Raw genomic sequence first — 20,446 nt, forward strand, 5'->3', positions numbered from 1 at the left:
CCGAATGTTTGCTCAACATTTGGTAAATATCGAATGTGTTGAGCTGGTTCGATATGCATTAATGTATATTTTCTGTGAGTAGGAGGAGTGAATTCATCTTTTGTAGCTTATAAATAACTGTATAATACTCTTTTCCTATGTATGAAGACTTTTGAATCATCATGTATTATATTTTATAATTACAGGAAATCCTTTTTTGTTATTATTGCATATTTTTAATATAAATAGGTTTTTTTAACTTTCTATCATTTTTAAAATTAAAATTTAATATTTTCTCATTTTAGGTAGTGCACCGGAATCTGATTTTTTTTTTTATGTACTGTATTTATAGACTTTGTTTTTAAATGTAAATTGGCAAAAGGAAAAAAGTGTATATATAATAATTTCAAAAAAATGGCAGATTGTGAATCTATTATAAGTCCTCCTGATTCTCGTCATGTGTTGACTCTTCGTACAAAAATAACTTATAGTGTCGGCCACGTGTTTAACGATCTATGTGCATCTATGTGGTTCACATATTTACTAGTTTATCAGCACTTTGTACTGGAATTTAGAAATAGTATTGCTGGGGATCTTTTGCTCATCGGACAGATAGCCGACGGTTTGGCAACGCCATTTGTCGGGATCGAGTCCGACAAACCGGACCAGTTTGTTTGTAAATATGGAAGGAGGAAGACTTGGCATCTACTAGGTTAGTTGCTTCACATTACATCCTGTTTCTGGTATTTGACCTCTTTGTCATTATAATAAAGACCTATTAACTTTATATTTAAAAGATATTATCTTGATTATTTTTAAGAGAAGAATTCTTTGATTTTAAATAATTAATGTGTTTAAATATAAAATTTTGTTTACCATTACAAAAGAAGTAAAGAAATGCTTAACTTTCAGGTACCATTTGTGTGTTGCTGAGCTTTCCATTTTTGTTTTTGAAGTGTGTCGGCTGTTCCCATTCCCACCAAAGTGCACAGTTTGTATATTACTCGGCATTCATCATCATCTTTCAGTTTGGATGGGCTGCAGTTCAAGTGTCACACTTGTCGTTAATCCCTGACCTAACACCGATATCGTCGGAGAGGGTTGCACTCAATGCTTACAGGTAGAGTATTGAATAATTGAGTTTATAATATATTTTAAGAATGTATTTAATCAAATGTGGATTAAATATTGCATGATTTTTTTTTTTAATTTTTTAAATTTCCTATTGGCTGAAATGAGAAAAATTTAAGATAAATCTTTTTTTATAATCTCGTCCTGTCTTTCTGGTCCAGTAGTTTTAATGAATTCAACACAGCTCATTACGTGCACTCCAATTATTCTTTATAAAGATATAATGCTCATAGTTCAATAAAACTATGTCAGCCTTTCATTTTAATTTTTGTAATGACCTTATAACCCAAAAACTAAATGGCTTTCTATGATTAAATAGCACTCAAAAGCTAATGATAAAAGTTGCCTCTAACCATTACAGATTTGAAAAGGTAGCGGTTATGAATTGCGTGAATTTTATTTTTTTATATCAAAATTGATTTTATATTATTATAAAGGGTATTTTCCTCGAATGTCCCTAGTTTTGTGGATTAATTTTGGGAAAAGAAACTTCAGTATAGTAGTGTGGGCAATGATAATAGAAGACGCATCTGGAAATGTTAGTGACTACATTAAATCAGTATTTTTCACACATACGCCTGAGGATATATGGTTTGTACTTGATTTCGGTGATGTCTGAGCCAGCTTGTTAGGGGTTACACTGTTAATAGCATCCGCAATTCTCGTACACTGGGTTCTTGTATCTGGCACTTTTATAGCATACATGCAATCCTTGATATGCTCACTAAGAAAAAAATTTAAAGAGATGGTGTTAAGTGATTGGGTTGATCAAGAAATGGGGTCCCAGTTATCTAGACCGTGTGGTAATGAAGGTCCAGATCATCACCTTGCAACAGCAGTGGCCCTTTCAAGCATACGCACACGAAACTTGGAGTATCGACCAACATTTTCCAACCCATTTTATCCATGTATCTGAACAAATGGGTATTGCAGAACAGTTTAAAAGTAGTGATGTCCTGTATATGATTTTATTTCATATACACACACATACCATATCACATTTTTATAATTTTGTAAAATAAATATTAGTTTAACAGTAAAGATTCAATAAGCATCTATATAAGGATTTGTTATAATTCTTAAGATTAGTTTCCTCTCCCACTATTTTTATTCAAAATTTTATGTAATCTAAATTGAATTGTTTAGTGAAATATCTGGAGGGAAGATGATATTTACTGACTTAATTAATTCTAATTATTCTACCTCTAGGCTAAACAACATGACGATAAAATCCAAGACTTTATAAAATCCTTTTTCTCATTCCTACTACTTAAATTATAGCTAAATAATGATTTTAATCTTGAATAATGTAGTTTATTCATTAATATCTTGCTGCCAAATCAAAGTAATATCTATTTTAATCCCATTACTATCTTGTCACTACTTTAAACACTGAAGGTTGAGCTATACAAGAAGTCCTCAATTTATTGATTGGATTAATGTATTTAATGAAATTTAAATCATAACAGATACAGGGTAACAATTTCTTACAGAAAATATAGTAATTCAAAAAGTTTCCTCTGTCACAAAGCCACAAAACCTAAGAAATTTAGTAAACTGACACAAACACTTTTTGATGACACATACAATAAATTCAGTCTATCTTGTGATTAAGCCACTACTTCTACTATCTAATGTTTCAGCTCTAATGTCAGTAACTTTCTTTGCATATACTCTGTCCTTTATATATCCTCACAAATGTATCCAATGGTGTGTGATCTGGGGAGAAAAGAGGTTATGATAGATGCCAGACAAGTGAGTGAATGAAGTGATCTTTTAGTGTTGCACTTGCCTGAGCATCTAGTTTGTGTAGGTGCGAACTCTGGTTTATGGTAGTATGTAATCTCCCATTTACCGAAAGGTTGTAACCCTTTGCAAGTCGAAACTGGTGCATAAATTTTCGATTACAAATGCTCAAATTCTTGAACACCGATGTCTACAAATGTCGCGGGTGTGGCGTATAGTTAATTTGATTTGACACTTATAATATTACAATGTTAATTTTAAGTTTTGTTTTTTCATTCTTTTAACAATTAAAGGTAAGATCAAAATTATTATGCCAAGTATTTTAAGCTATTGAATGATTTTTGATTAATTTTAAGCTATTAAAATTTAATTAGTATTAAAAGATGCATTTAAAGTGTTTATTACAAACTTTTCCTTTTTAAATACTTAAATACGAACTAAATTATAATGCTCCGTTATGGCTACATAATTCGTTAATAATTTGTTAGCCATAATTCTAATAACAATCTGGCAGTTCATTTGAATAATTGAATTAATTATTAGGTTGTTTGCATATGTTCTTACTTAATTATAAGGATTATACATTTTAAAACCACCAGTGGCTGAGCAGATAAAGCCAACGAACGCTGATAGTTGGTCGTGGGTTTGCTCCTCGCTAACGTGCAGTTTTCCGGGTTTTCTTCCTGTTAGTAACACCTAAATAGGGGCCAGTTTCCACAAAAGACCTCCTGGAAAGCATTTCCCCTTGGCAAATTGCCCAAGTGCCACATTGCTGTATCTGAATAAAATCAAACTACATACATTTTTAAAGCTTTTGTTATACCAATACATATAGTTTTCTTAATGCAGTAGCCAAATAATGAAATTTATCAAAATAGTAAGCAAATTCAACAACATAAAATAATTAATAGTTTTCCTTCAATTACAACTACAATACAACTACATTCTATAAAGTTTTAAATGGAAGAAATTTAATATACTTTATAAAATAATTTTGTAGTGATGTATAGGGTATTTTATTATGTATTATTCTCTTATGCTCTGCACATTTACCCTTTTATAGATTTATTTTGTAATTTTGAAGAGACTACACATGCACCATCTGCCGATGTCACTTGACTGTGACTCATTATTTACATCACAATGCATATGACTATTTTATTGTTTCCACCTGATGTGCTTTTTTAATAAGTTGATTTCTGTTTTAGGATTAAAATTTCAAATGGCCGTATTTTGATAATGAGGAGTTTAATTGGGGATTGGACAAATGATAGTCTGGTGAATAAAAAGAAACACTAAAATATTAGCACCAACTGGTAGGTCTTGATTAGAGGAACTAAGAAAAAATCTAATATGCTTTTGCTGTAAAATCAACATTATTAACAGGAATATTACACTTTTTTGTGATGTAAAGGCACTTTTAAGAACACTAAACTTTGGGGAGTTTACAGCTGTAGTCATTTGAGAAACATCACTGCTTAAGACAAAAATGACTCGGGGTCAAATTAAGTGCATTATCTTATATTACTTTCCTCTGCCCTCTCTTGCTTCTGTTGCTGTTTTCTTTGCTTATGTTAACCTTTTTACACTTTTTTGAATATGTATATGTAGAAAACAATAGTGAGAAAGCATCTATAGAGGAAAAAGAATTAATGTATATGAGGAAAGTAAAAAAAAAAAGTAATATAAACTATTTGAATTGGTCATTTGTGTCAAGCGAGGATACTTCTCACATGACTACAGAAGTGGCTGAATAATCCCCATATTTCAGTGTTCATAAAGTGTCTTTACATCACAAAAAAAAAAGTAATATGCTAATTAAACTATTGATTTTACAACAAAAATGAAGTAGACTTTTTTTTTGGTTCCACTACTGAAGAAGTACAATTTAAACAAACTAACCTGATTAGAAGAATTTGAAATTTTAATGCACATTTTAAAAATAAAAAAAAAGCTGGCCAGTTGCAGCTATTATTCTAGCATTTCCTTATCATTCATCAGCCCCTATCACTTGAATCCGATTTCGTTCAAATCACTGATTTAACTATTAATATTTATGATTTTCTCCCCTTGGAAGTTTTTAAACTTAAAAAATTATTTTAAAATTTTGGTTTTATTCTTGTGAAAATTTTCGAACTTCAACTTGAAAAAATTGTAGACCTATAAATTCCCATTGGCCGGTGTCTGTCCGCCTTTCCTTAATCTTAAACAGAATTAGATAGACGAAAGTCAAAACCAGATATGGAAAGATTAGGGGCAGGAAGCCCCAATTAACTATATGCGAACTTCCGACGTAAACCAGATGTCATGTTATTTCAATTAAAAAATTTTCCCCTGAATAGAGTTAGTTAGATGATTGGCATGACATTATTGCTAACAGGAAAAGTATGATGTACCGGAGCAAGACACTACTAATTTGAGGCAGAGAGCATATATTTTAAATTAAATGAATTAAAAATGTGATTAAAAATTATTATTATTATTATTTTGTCAGCTTGTTTAGTTTCTTGTTCTAATATAGTCTATATTATTTCATTTCAGGTATGCATGCACGGTATCATCAAATATTTTAATATATTTGATCACTTGGTTGATGCTAGGCTTAAATTCAGAGGGAAAAAATAGTCTTATTAGTCCCAAAGATTCTCCAGAATTTTGGGTAAGGATTACAGCTCTTAAAACTTATTTTTTATATTTTCTTATTTATTACACTATTACTTATTATCTGAAGACACACCTAAAAAAACAAACCTTAGTCCAGAGGTAACTGTTTATTCTTGTAAATGTGTTCCAAATGTTCCAAACCCTTATAAAAGAATATACTTTATTCAACAAGAATGGACAACGTAAATTATCTTAAGTTGATTGTGTCATATTTTATATAATGTAAACATAAATCACAATATAAATATGTGGTGCTGGTTATTAAGAAATGTTTTAATAATGATGGTACACATAGAAATATTAGATACAAGTCTTGTTGAAACAGTATCTATAAGACATTTATATACAGGTCTTTCAAAATGAATGCTACCATTTTAAATTACTGTAATTATGTTAATTATTATCTGAAGTATGCAATGTTACTGTTTGATAGAGTAAATGTCAAAGTTTCATCTATCGTCTGCATTAAAACATCTTGTTGTCTACTACCTATCAAAAGCATCGTAAATGAAAATGATAGAAAAGGTGTTTTGTGTTCTGCAGTTTAGAAAGTCAGAATTACTCATTAGTGTGTACAATGTGAGTAATCTGCAGTAACTGTAGAATTGTGATTGCTGTGGGAGGAGTGATGACTGATATCCTGTAGGAAGAATCTGTGTATCTGTTGGATGTGTGCTATATGACACAAGGCACACACATTGAGAAATTGTAATAGGCAAATGTGAAACTTTGGCAGTTTTTCAATGTTTTAATTCATGTTACAACGTTCTTGGATAATAATTAACATAATTACAATAATTTAAAATGTCTCCTCCTCGGAAGTTCTGTATATAAACAAGAAGAAAATTAACATATTGATTATAAACTAATTACAACTGTTTTATTTTTAATAGATTGGTTCATTATAACTTTGCAATAGCTAATTGCATATTTCTCGTGGATTTATATAAATTTTGACAATAGCTAGTAATAATTGTCTGTACGTCATGAACACTGAATTTTATGCTAGTTCAAACTCCCTTGACTAGAAAGGTTATGAAACAACCATTAGCACTTTCTCCATTTATTAATTAAAGTGTATTAGAAACTGTAAAAGCAATGAGATTATTATTAGATTTAATTGTGTTTCTCAATATATTAACATGCAAACATTGACATTTTATTGCTTTATCTTAATAGTAATTTCAATTTTATTGTGTTTGCATAGAAATGATGATAAATCCTCTCAGCAAGCTTTTTTTTATTTTCTGTACATAAAAAAATTGTTCTCTACAATTAAAATATCATCATACTTTCTGTAAATTGTTGTCGAATTGAATGAATATTTCGGTTGAATGTTGGATCTAATCTAGACTAGGGTTTGCCAACCTTCTTCTGCGAAGAACCTTGAACCGTCAAAGTAGTACAAAAGACACAGTCAATGCGTAGTGTGTAAATTACATACTCATCTTGCATGCTTTTATTGCCCTTAGCAACTACATTGTGTAAAAACATTGGTGGGGTAGATACACAATTAATTGATTTCCATTATAGTTAAAAAAATTAAATGGTTTCTTTTTTAAAATACCATATTTTAAAGAAAGTAATTTAATCTACATTTTACATAAACTATAAATTTTATTACTCTGTTAAAGATATTTTTATAAAGCACAGTTTAATCTCTGTTTGATCACAAACTAAATTGAGTTGAAGCGCTAGCAATTCAATAATAATGTTTCGGGAAGGCCATCTACAAGAATCATTTACCGATACTGTGGCAATGGTATCGCTGCTGGCATAAAAAGTAATTTTTATAAAATTATCTACTTGTGCTAGCAACTTTTGGACTTAGTCACTTTGACACAACTGTATCTCAAATGAAATTATGGATCCTGATTTTTATTACATTTTTCAAGCAATTAAATTTTGAGAATGAACTCTATTCTATAAGAAACATAGAAGATTGTCTTGCTAATACTCTGCTGCAATGTGTATGAAACCTACTATCATTTATGGATATTTATTATCAGAATATAATAAAAGTAAAATTTTATTGAAAATATCTGCACAACAAGACACTTTTTTAAATATTTATGTATGTGGCTTTCTTAGGAATAGGGTTAAGTAATTTCACTCAGTACCAAAACTCTAAATTTTCAAATATTTTTGTATTTGTCACTTCAGAAGCTGGATGGTCAGTTATGTTGTGGAGAAGCCAGGATCGAATGCGGAAGAGTCGGAAACCCCGTGAATTTTTCAGGTGGTGGTCCGTCCGGTCATGTCAGGCTCCACCCTGTTGTCGGCCTGGCCAAATCCATAATGGGCATGCTAACAAGGCCCTCTCAGTGTCTAGGGCAGACAGTTAAAAAAAATATATAGCACCACCTCTGGACAAATTTTTGTTAGGAAGAAAACAAAAAAGCTGTCAATAAAAGATGGAGTTGCTATGTAATCTATATACCATGGTCAAAGATAAAGATTTTTTTTATTTCTGAATAACATTAGACACAAATCAGTGTGAAATTGAAACTTCTTTTTTAAAAGAATATCAACAAAATAGGAGATAAATTTTGTGGCACCCAATGTTAAAGTTTCCTTTCACATTTGTTGGTTAGTGAAGTTTGATATTTTGATTTTTTTATACAGTAAGCCCTTGTTTTAATGACTCCAATTTAACTGATTAAATTTTTCCTTTATATACTTTTTCTATGGGAACAAATATGCCAATAATAATATATTCTAACATGTAAACTCTTTTATCATTTGTGTTTGCTTTTACATTGACAGCTAGCGGCTAGCTGTTTTAAGTCAGTGCGATGCTTGTGGGAACTCTATCACTTGCTCGTGTGGAGGTTTGCCGCAGCAAACGTGTGCATGTGTGACGTCATTCGTAGCATTTAACATGGTCAGATTGTATCGTAAACTTTCTGTACCCAGTCAGCATACATGTGTTGTGTACTTTCAAATCTAAGTTGTGAATTGTTGTGAGTTATGTACATTTGGGGGCAGATCTACATCGGGACTAATAGGGCTTAAGCCTTGGACCCCAAGTGTCAAGGGCCAACAAAAATTGAATTATCATCATAAATTTTTAATACTTTTTCTGATAAAGGTTGTCATTCAACATCATTTTATAAATAAATATATTTCAACTCTGATTTTGATGTTATTAAAAATGAATTTTAAACCCCAATTTAAAGATTCTTAATGTAACAAAAAATGAGGCCCCCCCATTAGACTTCAATAAGCCCTAAGCCCCAAAAAACCTAGATCCGCCCCTGCATACGTTGTCGCTATACGTTATTTTATTCACACCAAATAACATTTCTGCCTATTGTTTAGTGCTAGAGACAGGCCTAGTAATCCTATTATAACTTTCAGGTTACCCAAAAATTTTGGTCAGGATTTGCTCCAGATTTAAAATAATACAAGAAATATATTAAGTCAAAAATTACTGAATGCTCAACAGAACACCACCTAAACAGTGTTTTCACACCTGAAAAAGATAAATATATACTGATAAACACTGGCATCTAGCTAAAAATACATGAAACACAATATAAAGATATAAATACAGTAGAGTGCTGCCATCTAAGACAGGAATTTTTAATTAAAATTAAACAAATTTAAAAATAACGATGTAATATCAGGTTTTCACGAAACACTCGATATTTCATCAGTTAAGTGAGTAGGAAAGGGCTAACCTCTTTCCCTTTAATTATATGCACAATAGGTTGCAGATATCCCCTGAAAAATTCTGTAAATATTTTCCAATAGTGTATTCACTTGATTAGTAAATAGTCTTGTGACAACAAATCATATGACACTAGTACTGCTAATAAACAGTCCATGTAGACATTGCCTCCACTTTCTCTCTCCCTATTGTGTATAATAATCTATTTTTCACGACACCTCTCCCTTTTGAAACTGTGTGCATGATTAACGGGTGGCCCCTACAATACAAATAACTAATGTAAAACAAATTATATAAAATTAAAATTTATACATACATAAATAATAGAAATTCATTAAACGTATTACTTCTATTAATTTAAGGTGTCAAATAAATATCAAGGTCGATAAGATCTTGATATGAAAGTTTTATTTATGTATAACAAAGGGAAAATATTATTTCTGAGGAGGGAAAAAACGTGTTTTTTGGAATATTTATAGACGAATTTGAGTATTTACAATCTCCAATGCTTCATATTAAGTCACATTGCAGACATGATGGATTGGCATTTATATTATTAATATTGCCGAGTTACTTATGTTTAAAGCACTGTTTAAATATGCAATAAAAAGAAAATTGGTGTGAATAGAATCTTATCGTATACCACAAAGTGGAAGAAATTCAAGAAAAACATAGTCATTAAGTGAAATTTTATAAAATGTTAAGTGAAAATTTTTATTATTATGAAAAATAAATTTAGATTATTAAAAATTACCTATAAGACTAATAATTTATTTTTACATTGGTTTACTATTAATGTTAAACCTACTTCTGTAAATATTTCTAGCATATTGCACTTATTGTTGTTTCTGTTGGTACACTGTTCAGTATTATCTTTCATCTCGGCGTAAGAGAACCACCGCACGTAACTGCATCTATCCAAAATGGAAGTATCAATTCCGAGATTTTTTTGGAGCCACATCTTACTTGGAGAGATTGGTTAAAAGAAATTCAGTTTTATAAGGTAATAAGGGATGTGTAAAGCATTTTAATTACATAATCATAATAGTAATGATGCTTTTAAAATGAAAACATTAATGAGAATATTTTCATCAGATTGGTTTGTTGTATATGTCTACTCGTTTATACAATAATTTATCTCAAGCGTATATTCCGTTATATCTTCAAGACAGTCTACAATTGCCAAGGGTAAGAAATTGAAGCTCTTTATTCTTATTTGTAATGTTAAAACTTCTATAATTTTAATATTTTAAACTTAAATCTAATTTTTTTTTTGTTTTTTAAAGGAAAGTATTGCCATAATCCCATTAGTAGTTTATGTAAGTGGCTTTGTTTCATCCTTCTTCATGAAGTATCTTAGTTCAAAAATTGGCAAAAAGGTATAGTTAAAATGTAAAACAATACAATTTTTCTCTCTCCTTTTTGTTGTTAATTTATGGAAACACATTTTTGCTATCAATAGTAATTTGTTTGGATCGAAAATCCCCAAAAATTGTTAGGGAGGATGGTTCGTCTTGTATGTCGGGCCAAGTTCATAATGAGCTTGCTAAAAAATGGCCCATAGGTCAGAGTAAAAAAAAGCAAAGGGGGTTAATTACAGTCTAGATTCTTCTGACTCCATAAACAATTTTAATTGCTATAATCTAAGGAATCTTACCATTTTTCCTTTTTGTGCTTTGGGCAAACTGTCTCAACATCAAATCTCTATTATATTCTAATTGAACATACTAAAGCAGTCATAGGAAATTATTTGTTTTATCAGATGATTTTAAATTTACGTTCTAAAGCAATATTTTAAATTTTGTTTTAAAGCAGTTGTATAAATTTAAAATTATGCTTTGATTAGATTGTCTTTAGAAATGAGCTCAATCCAAAAAGTCACTTGGGTTTCTCAAAGAAGTAATAATGGACATAATAACAGATGATTAAAAAAATGTTATATTGGGTGTATAAATACGACTTTGCCCTTTTTTAATAGGCAGCATTAGTAGTACTGTTAGCATGCAGCTGAATCTGGCAACACTTTTATTTGAATGGTTTGACATCATTTTTTAAAAATGTGTATGGCATCTGTTTAAAGTGTAAACAAGAATTAAAATTGTCGAGTTTTGTGTAAAAACAAAAACAGCATTTGCAGGAAGTTTCTATTTCATTATTTTATTGCAAAGAAAATGCGGCGGAAACATATCATTGCTGTTAGAAATTTATGGCGAATGTGCTCTGTCAAATACAACTCACAAAGAGTGGTTTCAACAGTTTAAAAATAATGATTTTGATGACAAAGAGCATGAAAAATTACCAAAAACATTCATGAAGAATTGGAAGCATTACTGGATGAATATCCTTGCCAAACACAATTGGAATTAATTACTGCATTAAATGTTACCCAAACATGCATTTTCCAACATCTACATGCAATGGGAATGTTTTAAAAGCAAGGAAACTGAGTCCTGTATGAATTGAAATAAAGCATCGTTGAATGTTGTAAAACCATATGTGAATTATTGCTTCAAAGACAAAAAAGAAAAGGTTTTTTGTACCTAATTGTTTTTGGAGATGAACAATAGATTCACTTCAACAATCCTAAACGACCAAAGCCATGGGTGCATTCATGTGAACTGGGTCCACGAATGCCAAAACAGAATATTCATGGAAGTAAGGTTATGTTATGTATCCGGTGGGACCAAAAGAGCATAGTATACTATAAGTTGTTGCAACCGAGTCGGACAATCAATGCTGAACATTACAAACAACAGTTACTCAAATTGAACAAAGCATTGAAGCAAAAACATGTATAATATGCCAAAAGACACAAGGTTATTTTCCAACATGATAATGCTCACCCAAGTGTTGCAAGACTAGTCTAGGGAACTCTAGAAGCACTTTGCTGGGATGTATTGCCCCACCCACCGTAATCACTAGATGTTGTTCCTTCAGATTACTATTTGTTTCGATCCATGCAGAGTGACCTTTCTGGAAAGTGGTTCAGTTCTTATGAGGATATCAAAATTTGGGTTGATGACTGGTTTGTTTTAAAACAACCGGACTTCTTCCTTCACAGAATCCATTTGTTGCCTGAAAGATGGGTGAATGTCGTAGCTTCTAATGTAAAATACTTTGAATAAATCTTTCTTTCATTTTAAAAACAAACAAATGTCTGTTATTTACTCGGAAAAGGGCAGGGTCATATTTATACACCCAATACCTTAAAATTATTTGGGATTTAATAATACTAAAGAATTTTAAGATAAAAGTAAAACAACCATCAGTGTATATAACAGTTCTTATATTATGTATTTAAGGCTAATTGTTGCGACTTAAGTATCATACTCTATGCAATATTTATCTTTGTAAGTCACTTTACTAATTTAAAAATATTTTTTAAGATAAAAATCTGTTTAAAAACAATGCAAGATTCTTTAAATTTTAATATTTAAATTGTTAAATTCCAAAATTAAATAATTCTTTAGATCTGTTGGTTTTTAGTTTTATTAATATTAATATTAATATAAGTAGACTATAATTAATAGTTTAATGATACAATGGTTGCTACTACAATAGCTTTACTACAGACTTTTCTTTATATAAATTTAAAAAATGATATTTTTATAATAACCGTTAATTTTTTCAGACAACTTATTTTGTCGGCTGCATACTTGCATTGATTGCATGTGTTTGGTTATATTTTGGTGAAGGAGACGATTTTCGTTATAGAGAAATTTTCGGTGTTTCTTCACTCATAGGTATTGCTGGATGTACAATGTTGATATTAAGTCTGTCAATAACTTCAGATATGATTGGTGTTAACACTGTAAGTTTTTACATTCTTCAATGCTTATTGGATCTAATTAAGTATAAATTTGTTTTTAAAAAATCACTTATTAATATTAAACTTAAATGAAAAATTATGTAAAGAAAAATAATCTTTGTCTCATTCAAAGTAGACAAATCATAATACTGCCCAACAAAGATGATTATGAATACAAACAAATATCATTAGATGACAAGTAGCATGCTTACAGACTACACTAAAAACAACATAGCAGACCAAATTAAATGAGAAATTAGGAAATTATTCAGAAAAATTGAAACACACTCTCGTTTACTCACAATACAATACACTCATATAAGAATACATTGGCTACCTCAAACAAAGTTTTTATTACCTTTTTCTGAAACCATGCTTTCTTTTATTTGTTATTCTTTACCACACAACTAGGTACATAGGTAGACTCTAGACTTTTTTACATCAGTCTTTATTCTGCAATATCTTAGATGCCAATGTGTGTTTTGGTCATATGCCCTGAAATGCGTATCAAATAAAAAAATATAACGTAAGAATAAAAAATTTTTAGCCAAATCACAAAGATTGAAACAAAACAAAATCTGTATGTTGCAAAAACAACAAAATAAATTATTTATACATAATGAGATACTTTTCTACAGACAACTACATACTAAACCCATTTACTGAACAATGGTATACTAACAGAAAAAGAACTATTAATCTGCACTTAATTCCAGTCAAGATAATGATAAGACTGCTCTAGATTGCATTGAATCTCTGTTCAATATTATCTAGAAAAATGTTTAGCTCCTGTCACAAAACTGGATCAAAAAGGAAGAAGAAAATATGCACAATACACCCCTTCATGCTCTGTGTCTGTGTTCTGCGTGTGTTTCAAAATAAACAAACAATATCCAAAATGCTGTATAAAGAACACAATTGAAAGACACATGGAGCAGACATTTACAATTTCTGATACAGAAAATTTACATTCCTGTGCCATGGTCTAGTTGAATATTTTACTTACATAATCTTCATGTCAAAATTTCTTATATGGGGCATCACAAGCAAGAAACCCAAAAATACCACTACCGAAGATCCTACACAATACAAGCCAATCACATGCCTTTCTACACTTGGCTAAATACTCACTTTATGCATCACAAATAAAATGTATGAACAGATAGACAACATAACTTTCTCACAGAGCAACAAAAAAAGGCTGTCATAGAAACCACATGGTGTGCAAAGAAGTTACTCAGACAGTAATTTTATGACAAGCACATAACATACATATATTACAGAAAAGCATTTGACAGCATCTCCCTCTCTTGGTTAGAGCATACGAAATACATCTAGCATTCTTTAGGTTTTTAGAAAACATAATGCAACACTGGAGAACAACACTAAAATTCAGACCTAATCCAACAAGTACACAACATACACTGGAGGGCAAAAGTTAAGTTACAAATGTTTTTTTTATTCTTAATTTAAATTAAAGTAGAAACTTTATTAAAATAACAAATTTATTCACTCAATAGGGCATGTGACCACCCCTTACAGCAATACATGCTAGACACCTGCTTCTCATACTCTTTACAAGGTTATTGATCAATTCATTAGGAATTAAAGTCCATTCTCTTTCGAGAGCAGTCCTGAGCTCATCAAGGTTTCTGGGTGGGGGACAGAGACTTCCCACCCGTCTTCCAAGAGCATCCCAAGAATTCTCTATCGGGTTCAAATCTGGAGACCTGGATGGCCAGTCCATTCTTTGGATTCCAATGTCTTGGATACTGAGTCACCAAGTTCACTCTGTGGGGACGAGCATTATCGTCCATTAAAACAAAATCTGTGCCTTCTGTGTGAGCCATCGGACAAATATAATGCTCGAGGATCTCATTGCGAGGCAAAAACTACTTGTAACTTAACTTTTGCCCTCCAGTGTATTATAGAAAACAACACACACAAAACTGACCAAGCCGTAATTGCTGACAAAACAACCCATTAGGATAAACCATACGTTACATTTATCGACAAACAAAACAGATATGGTTGTACCAAGCACTCACAATATATGAAATACGTCCACCTGAAAAAAATTAGCAAATATTCAGAATTTTCCCTTGAAATAAAGTATTTGTGGAAAATAGACTAGACTTATGTAGAAACATTAATGCTTCACAATAGCATATACAGTCAAACCTGTTTTTATGCAGGGGATAGGGACCGCATTAAAAAAAACGCATAAAAAAAATCTCACGAAACTTCACGAATGGCTGTAAATAATAGTTTTCGCAACACAATTAAAAAAATAATTTTTTTATGCGGTCAACAGGGACCGCATAAAAAAAGTCTCACATAGAAAATAACTCAAAACCGTACGAAATAGAATTTATTGACAACAGATGTCAGCACTTGTCTGCATCGTCTGGTCTATCGTCTGTTTTACATATTTTTGTCCAGGTGGTGTTTTGTTGACTTAAAAAGTAAATTATTTCATTTTTCGCATATTCATGCAATAATATTACTATAATAAGTGCATTTATGCTATAATAAGTTTATTTAGCTATAATAAGTCAACGTGAGACATGACGAATCGCACGAGACTAGTCGCCAACTATACCGCACAAATAAAAATCGCACATAAAAAGAGCGCATAAAAACAGGTTTGACTGTACTGTATACAGGGGCAGATCTACATAGGGACTAACAGGGCTAAAGCCCTGGGCCCCCAAGTGTCAAGGGCCCACAAAAATTGAATTTGTTTTGTTAATAATATTTCTTGATTTCTTAATTTTTTTTATATAAGATATAAAGTTTGTAATTCAACACCATTTCGTAAATAAATATATTTCAACTCTGATTTTGATGTTATTAAAAATGAATTCTAAACCTCAATTTAAAGATTCTTAATCTGACAAAAAATGGGGCCCCATTGGACTTCAATAAGCCCTAAGCTCTGAATAACCTAGATCTGCCCCTGACTGTATATCACATTATGGAAAGCTGTCATACTATATACAAATGCAAATAGTATGTAAACATATTAATTGCTTGTTCTGTAGTCCTGCCTTGATCCTAATATAGCACTAGTTAGGTGTGTGTGTCATGTAGGATACACTCTGCCAACAGCATGGTGATCATGATCATGATAAATAACATTAATCAGTGAATACTTAAAAAATAATTGTTAACAGACAAATATTTTTGATGATTTATCTACAGAATAATCTACAGAATTGTAAACTGAATTTAGAATAAGACATTTTATGAAAACATAAAAATACAATTGAATTAATAATAATAATTAATTAATTTAGTTAATGAATTGCAATTTTTAGTCTTTACAACAGTTAATTGATTTTCAACTACCCTGTATATCTAGTTTCAGTTCATAATTGTAGTTTTTAATGTTGAATATACAGGGTCTTCTAAAATAGAATGTTACCATTTTAAATTACTGTAATTATATTAATTGTTACCTGAAAAGTATGTGATGTACTGTACCTCAATCAATAGAGTAAATATCAGAGTTTCATCTACCATCTGCATGCAAATGTTTTTTTTTTTTTTGCTCCCAGCAAAGCATTGTAGCATTGTAAACAAAAATACCAACTCTGTAACGGAGAAGGCGTTTTCTGCTCTGCAGTTTGAAAAGTTGTAATCACTCATCATTTTTTAGACAATTTCAAAGCAATCCACCATGTAAAGCAGATATTCTCATTGCACAGTGATGACTGATTCCAGCTTTGCGGACCACAGAATATGAAATGTCTTCTGTGTTGCAGGATCACCATTTTTGTTTACAGGACTCCCCGGAAGCAGTAGACAAAAGGACATTTGAATGCAGGTGGTAGATGAAACTTGAATGTTCACTCTATCAATTATTGTCTGATGCATACTTCAGAGGTAATAATTAACATAATTACAGTAATTTAGAGTGGTAGCATTCTGTTTGGAAGACCTTTAATTATTTATAATTTATGATTGTTTTTTAAATTTTAATAATAATAATAATAATAATGTAAACTTGTATTATGATGGATTTTAAACAATTGATATTTATGATTATTTTTTATTATTATAGTCCAGTGGAGCATTTGTTTTTGGTGCAATGAGTTTTTTGGATAAATTAGCAAATGGTATAGCTGTGGTAACTATCCAGAATTTACAGCCCTGCATGTAAATATAGTTTTTAATCAATTTTATATATATATATTCAATATACATTGAGTTATTATGAAAAAACTTTTATACAGGACTTGCTGCAGTAGCTGCAAATGGTATTATAAATACATACTGATTTACGTCTGTGGCGGATCTGTGATTAGTGCACTTATTGCATTAGCTTCCCTCCTCTCTTCAAAAATTGGTGAGACAAAATCACGAGGTAAGCTAATGATATTCAAAAACATAATTTCATTTTAACTCTATCTCTACACCAGATTAAATTATATATATATTTTTTTTTTTCTCAGGTTTAATAAGGAATAATCGGGCCGAAATCTGCGACAGAGAGTCTTCAAAAGAAAATGCCACAGATGATCAGATTAGTGACAATGCGCCTTTGATATTAGATACCAGTGGCGTTTGCAAAGCGTCTCAAACAAACGGGGCAGTTATAACATGATGTTTCCTTAATTTAATGCCAAAGCTTTTTATTACTTTTATTCTCTAGTCAGTATTGAAAATTGTTAATATTATATTTTAATTATTTTATTCAAATAATGCAATGTTACTTTAGGACAGGTTTTAAATGCTTATAAATTTATTTCAGTTTATAACGTTGTATGAAATCTGTTTTTAGTGAAAATTTTTATACAGTGTTTAAACACACATTCCAAGCCAAATTCTTATCTGTGATAGTAAAAAATTGGGAAAATTATAAAGGGAAAAAAAACTGTCACCCTGTTTAAGATCTGTGTTTGGATCAATGTAACAAATTGCTTTTGTTTGTTTGTTTTTCTTGGACTATGCAGCAGTGCAATAATATATCAGTTAACTGTTATAGAGAAACATTAGCAATTGCAATAAGATTTTAAGTAAGGAGACTGGTCTTCCTACAGGACTGTTCTACAATTTACATCCTAAAGTTCAAAAATAATTAAATATTATTGAGCATTAGACAGCCTCTAAGTACTTGATAAAGTGCAGGTAAAAGGACAACAAAAGATCACTTTATCATCATTCTTGTAGATTATGTAAATTTACTAAAAACAGTCAAAGACTGGGACAAGAACGCGTGAAAAAGTTTCTGGGAATATCACACTAAAGTTCCAAATTTTCTCTGTATTTTAGAGCAGAACACAAGTGATTAATGATGATTATACAGTCTGGTCTGTAAGAATTATGGCCACAAGTGTGAAAATTGTTTGTAGAAATTCGACAATGTTCAATGAAGAAGCCGAGTTAACACGTTCTCGCCCTATAATTTGTAATTTTGAACGTAAAATTAACACTTGGAAAGTCGAAACATTTCCTTTACTAATAAATCAAATATATTTTTTTATAGTTTTTTAAATTAAATAATTCATGTTAGATCTGAATCTTTGCGGTAAAATGACGTGCAGCAAACGTAACAAAATCTGTTTCTGACGTGCCAATTACAGATCATATAACATTAAAAATTTCTCAGATGTACTGTATAATGTTAGATACATTTAGGGGATAATTTAGTTCCATACAAGCTGATTATTTAATTAAAATTTATAATAATTACATTTATGACCCAAAAAGAAAACCTGTATACGCTATAGTGAGATGTTAATCATATATATCTATAAAATATGATACAGGCTTTCTTATTTATGATATTATTTTTAAACATTTGAACTCAGGGTATTATTATTTATACTGTAAAACTATCCTGACCTTTCTAATAAATTATTTTTAATTAATGTGATGATGATTTATATTTCCTTGATTAATATATTAAAATATGTATCTTAATATAACTTTAAAAATTTCCCTGTTAATTTATATTTATGATTTACTTTAGAAAACGTTCGTAAATTATTGATTAAATCTAAATATGTAAGTTAATTAATATTTTAAGATAATTAAAACCTTTTTAAAAGGGTTTTTAGTTTATAGTTGCTGCTTTTGATAACAGATGGCGCGCGACAGTCATAACGAGACGTGACGTTCTCATCCCCATTCTCCTTTTAAGGCAATTTTCGTATTTTCAGCTTCGTGTAGCGTTTGAAAAGCTTAAAATTCTCAGAAACTGTACAGGAAAATCATTTCTCTCGATTTGTGACGTAATAAAGTGCGCCTAATAGTTAAACGACGTGACGATATAACGATAACTCAGTTACGTCATGTTTTCTGCTGACGTAACAGAGACATTCTCAAACTATCGTCGATTTCGCGCGTAACAATTGGCGAAAATGAATATTTAATCAAGCGCGTGGTCATCACATGACTGAAGATTTCAATTCCTAATTTATATATTAATAACTCATTAAGTTGTATTACAGTAAGAAAACTTTTTAAATAATAATAATAGTAATTGTTATATTAATTTATTGTTAAATACATCACTTTGAAAAACTCTTGAGAACTTTCATATGTTCGTATCCTTCGTATGAAGAAAGAGAGTGCCGAAAAAGTAGTGCATAATACGTCACAAAGAAAAATTAGGGATGTTACTGTTACATATAATCAAGCAGTCGATCGCAATGTATGCTAACATTTGATACTTTACTGTTACTGCAGATGATATCAATAAAAATTGTTATATAAATTTCTATAGTTTTATCTTTTTGCGAATTAAATTTCATCCCTTCCTCTATAAAAAGTTTCAAAATGAAACGCGTTTGACGTAAAATTCGAATCTAGCGCGTGATAATACGTCGTCATGTTAATTTCATTTGAAACAGATGAAAAAAAATAATCCATTTCGCACGTGTTCGACGTGAAACAGACAAAAACTCATCAGTTTCACTTCTAACAATTAAATTTCTAAAAAGCACGTGCGCTATTATTACGTAAGCGACGACAGCGCCACCAAGCGAATTTCTGTAGAAGTTTAGAATTATTTTACCAATCTACGACGTTATAAAATTTAATAGGGAGTTTTATAAGGCAGCGAGAAATATATTTAGGAAAAATATAATACTAGAACACCTGAAACGATGCAGGAATATATATATATATATATATATATTAAGAAAAAGGGGACTAAAAACCAGTTTAGAATTGTGAATTCACTGTACGGAGGAGTTTGGAAGATGCAGTTTTGAGTATGATTTATTGTAATAGGAACAGTTTGGAAATTCAGACTCCTGATACGGTCAGATGACCGGCTTTCCAGTTGAGAGAATACTGTAGCCTAGTAGCTTTAACACAATGTTTAAAGTTTATGACATGCAGTTAAGCGATATGATCAATGGTATCAGAGTGGTGAGTAGATGTAGTAGTTTCGGATCGAATATTAGAGACATGGACCTAGCGTGATGTGTTAC

The 20,446-nt window shown here is 30.7% G+C and overlaps 1 protein-coding gene across 1 annotated transcript; it reads left to right on the forward strand.

The window, feature by feature from the left end:
• The first annotated feature begins 288 nt into the window (after positions 1-288).
• On the forward strand, positions 289-18,882 carry LOC136981932 (major facilitator superfamily domain-containing protein 12-like). The gene is made up of 10 exons (XM_067278334.1): positions 289-691; positions 892-1,099; positions 5,398-5,515; positions 10,020-10,196; positions 10,289-10,381; positions 10,480-10,572; positions 12,825-13,004; positions 17,068-17,162; positions 17,240-17,370; positions 17,459-18,882. Exons 1-10 carry the CDS (start codon positions 394-396, stop codon positions 17,608-17,610), a joined length of 1,545 nt encoding a protein of 514 aa, XP_067134435.1. The 5' UTR covers positions 289-393; the 3' UTR covers positions 17,611-18,882.
• Positions 18,883-20,446: the final 1,564 nt, after the last annotated feature.

This window comes from Centruroides vittatus, unplaced genomic scaffold (genome assembly GCF_030686945.1).
Source record: "Centruroides vittatus isolate TY-2023 unplaced genomic scaffold, ASM3068694v2 contig_799, whole genome shotgun sequence".
In the NCBI taxonomy this organism is placed as follows: domain Eukaryota; kingdom Metazoa; phylum Arthropoda; class Arachnida; order Scorpiones; family Buthidae; genus Centruroides; species Centruroides vittatus.

What these genes read in the sequence shown, in the direction of transcription:
- LOC136981932 (XM_067278334.1), top strand. Translation starts at nt 394, where the DNA reads ATGGCAGATTGTGAATCTATTATAAGTCCTCCTGATTCTCGTCATGTG. An exon ending in GAAGACTTGGCATCTACTAG is followed by an intron (nt 692 to 891) that starts GTTAGTTGCTTC and finishes CTTAACTTTCAG; the next exon opens with GTACCATTTGTGTGTTGCTG. An exon ending in ATATGATTGGTGTTAACACT is followed by an intron (nt 13,005 to 17,067) that starts GTAAGTTTTTAC and finishes TTATTATTATAG; the next exon opens with TCCAGTGGAGCATTTGTTTT.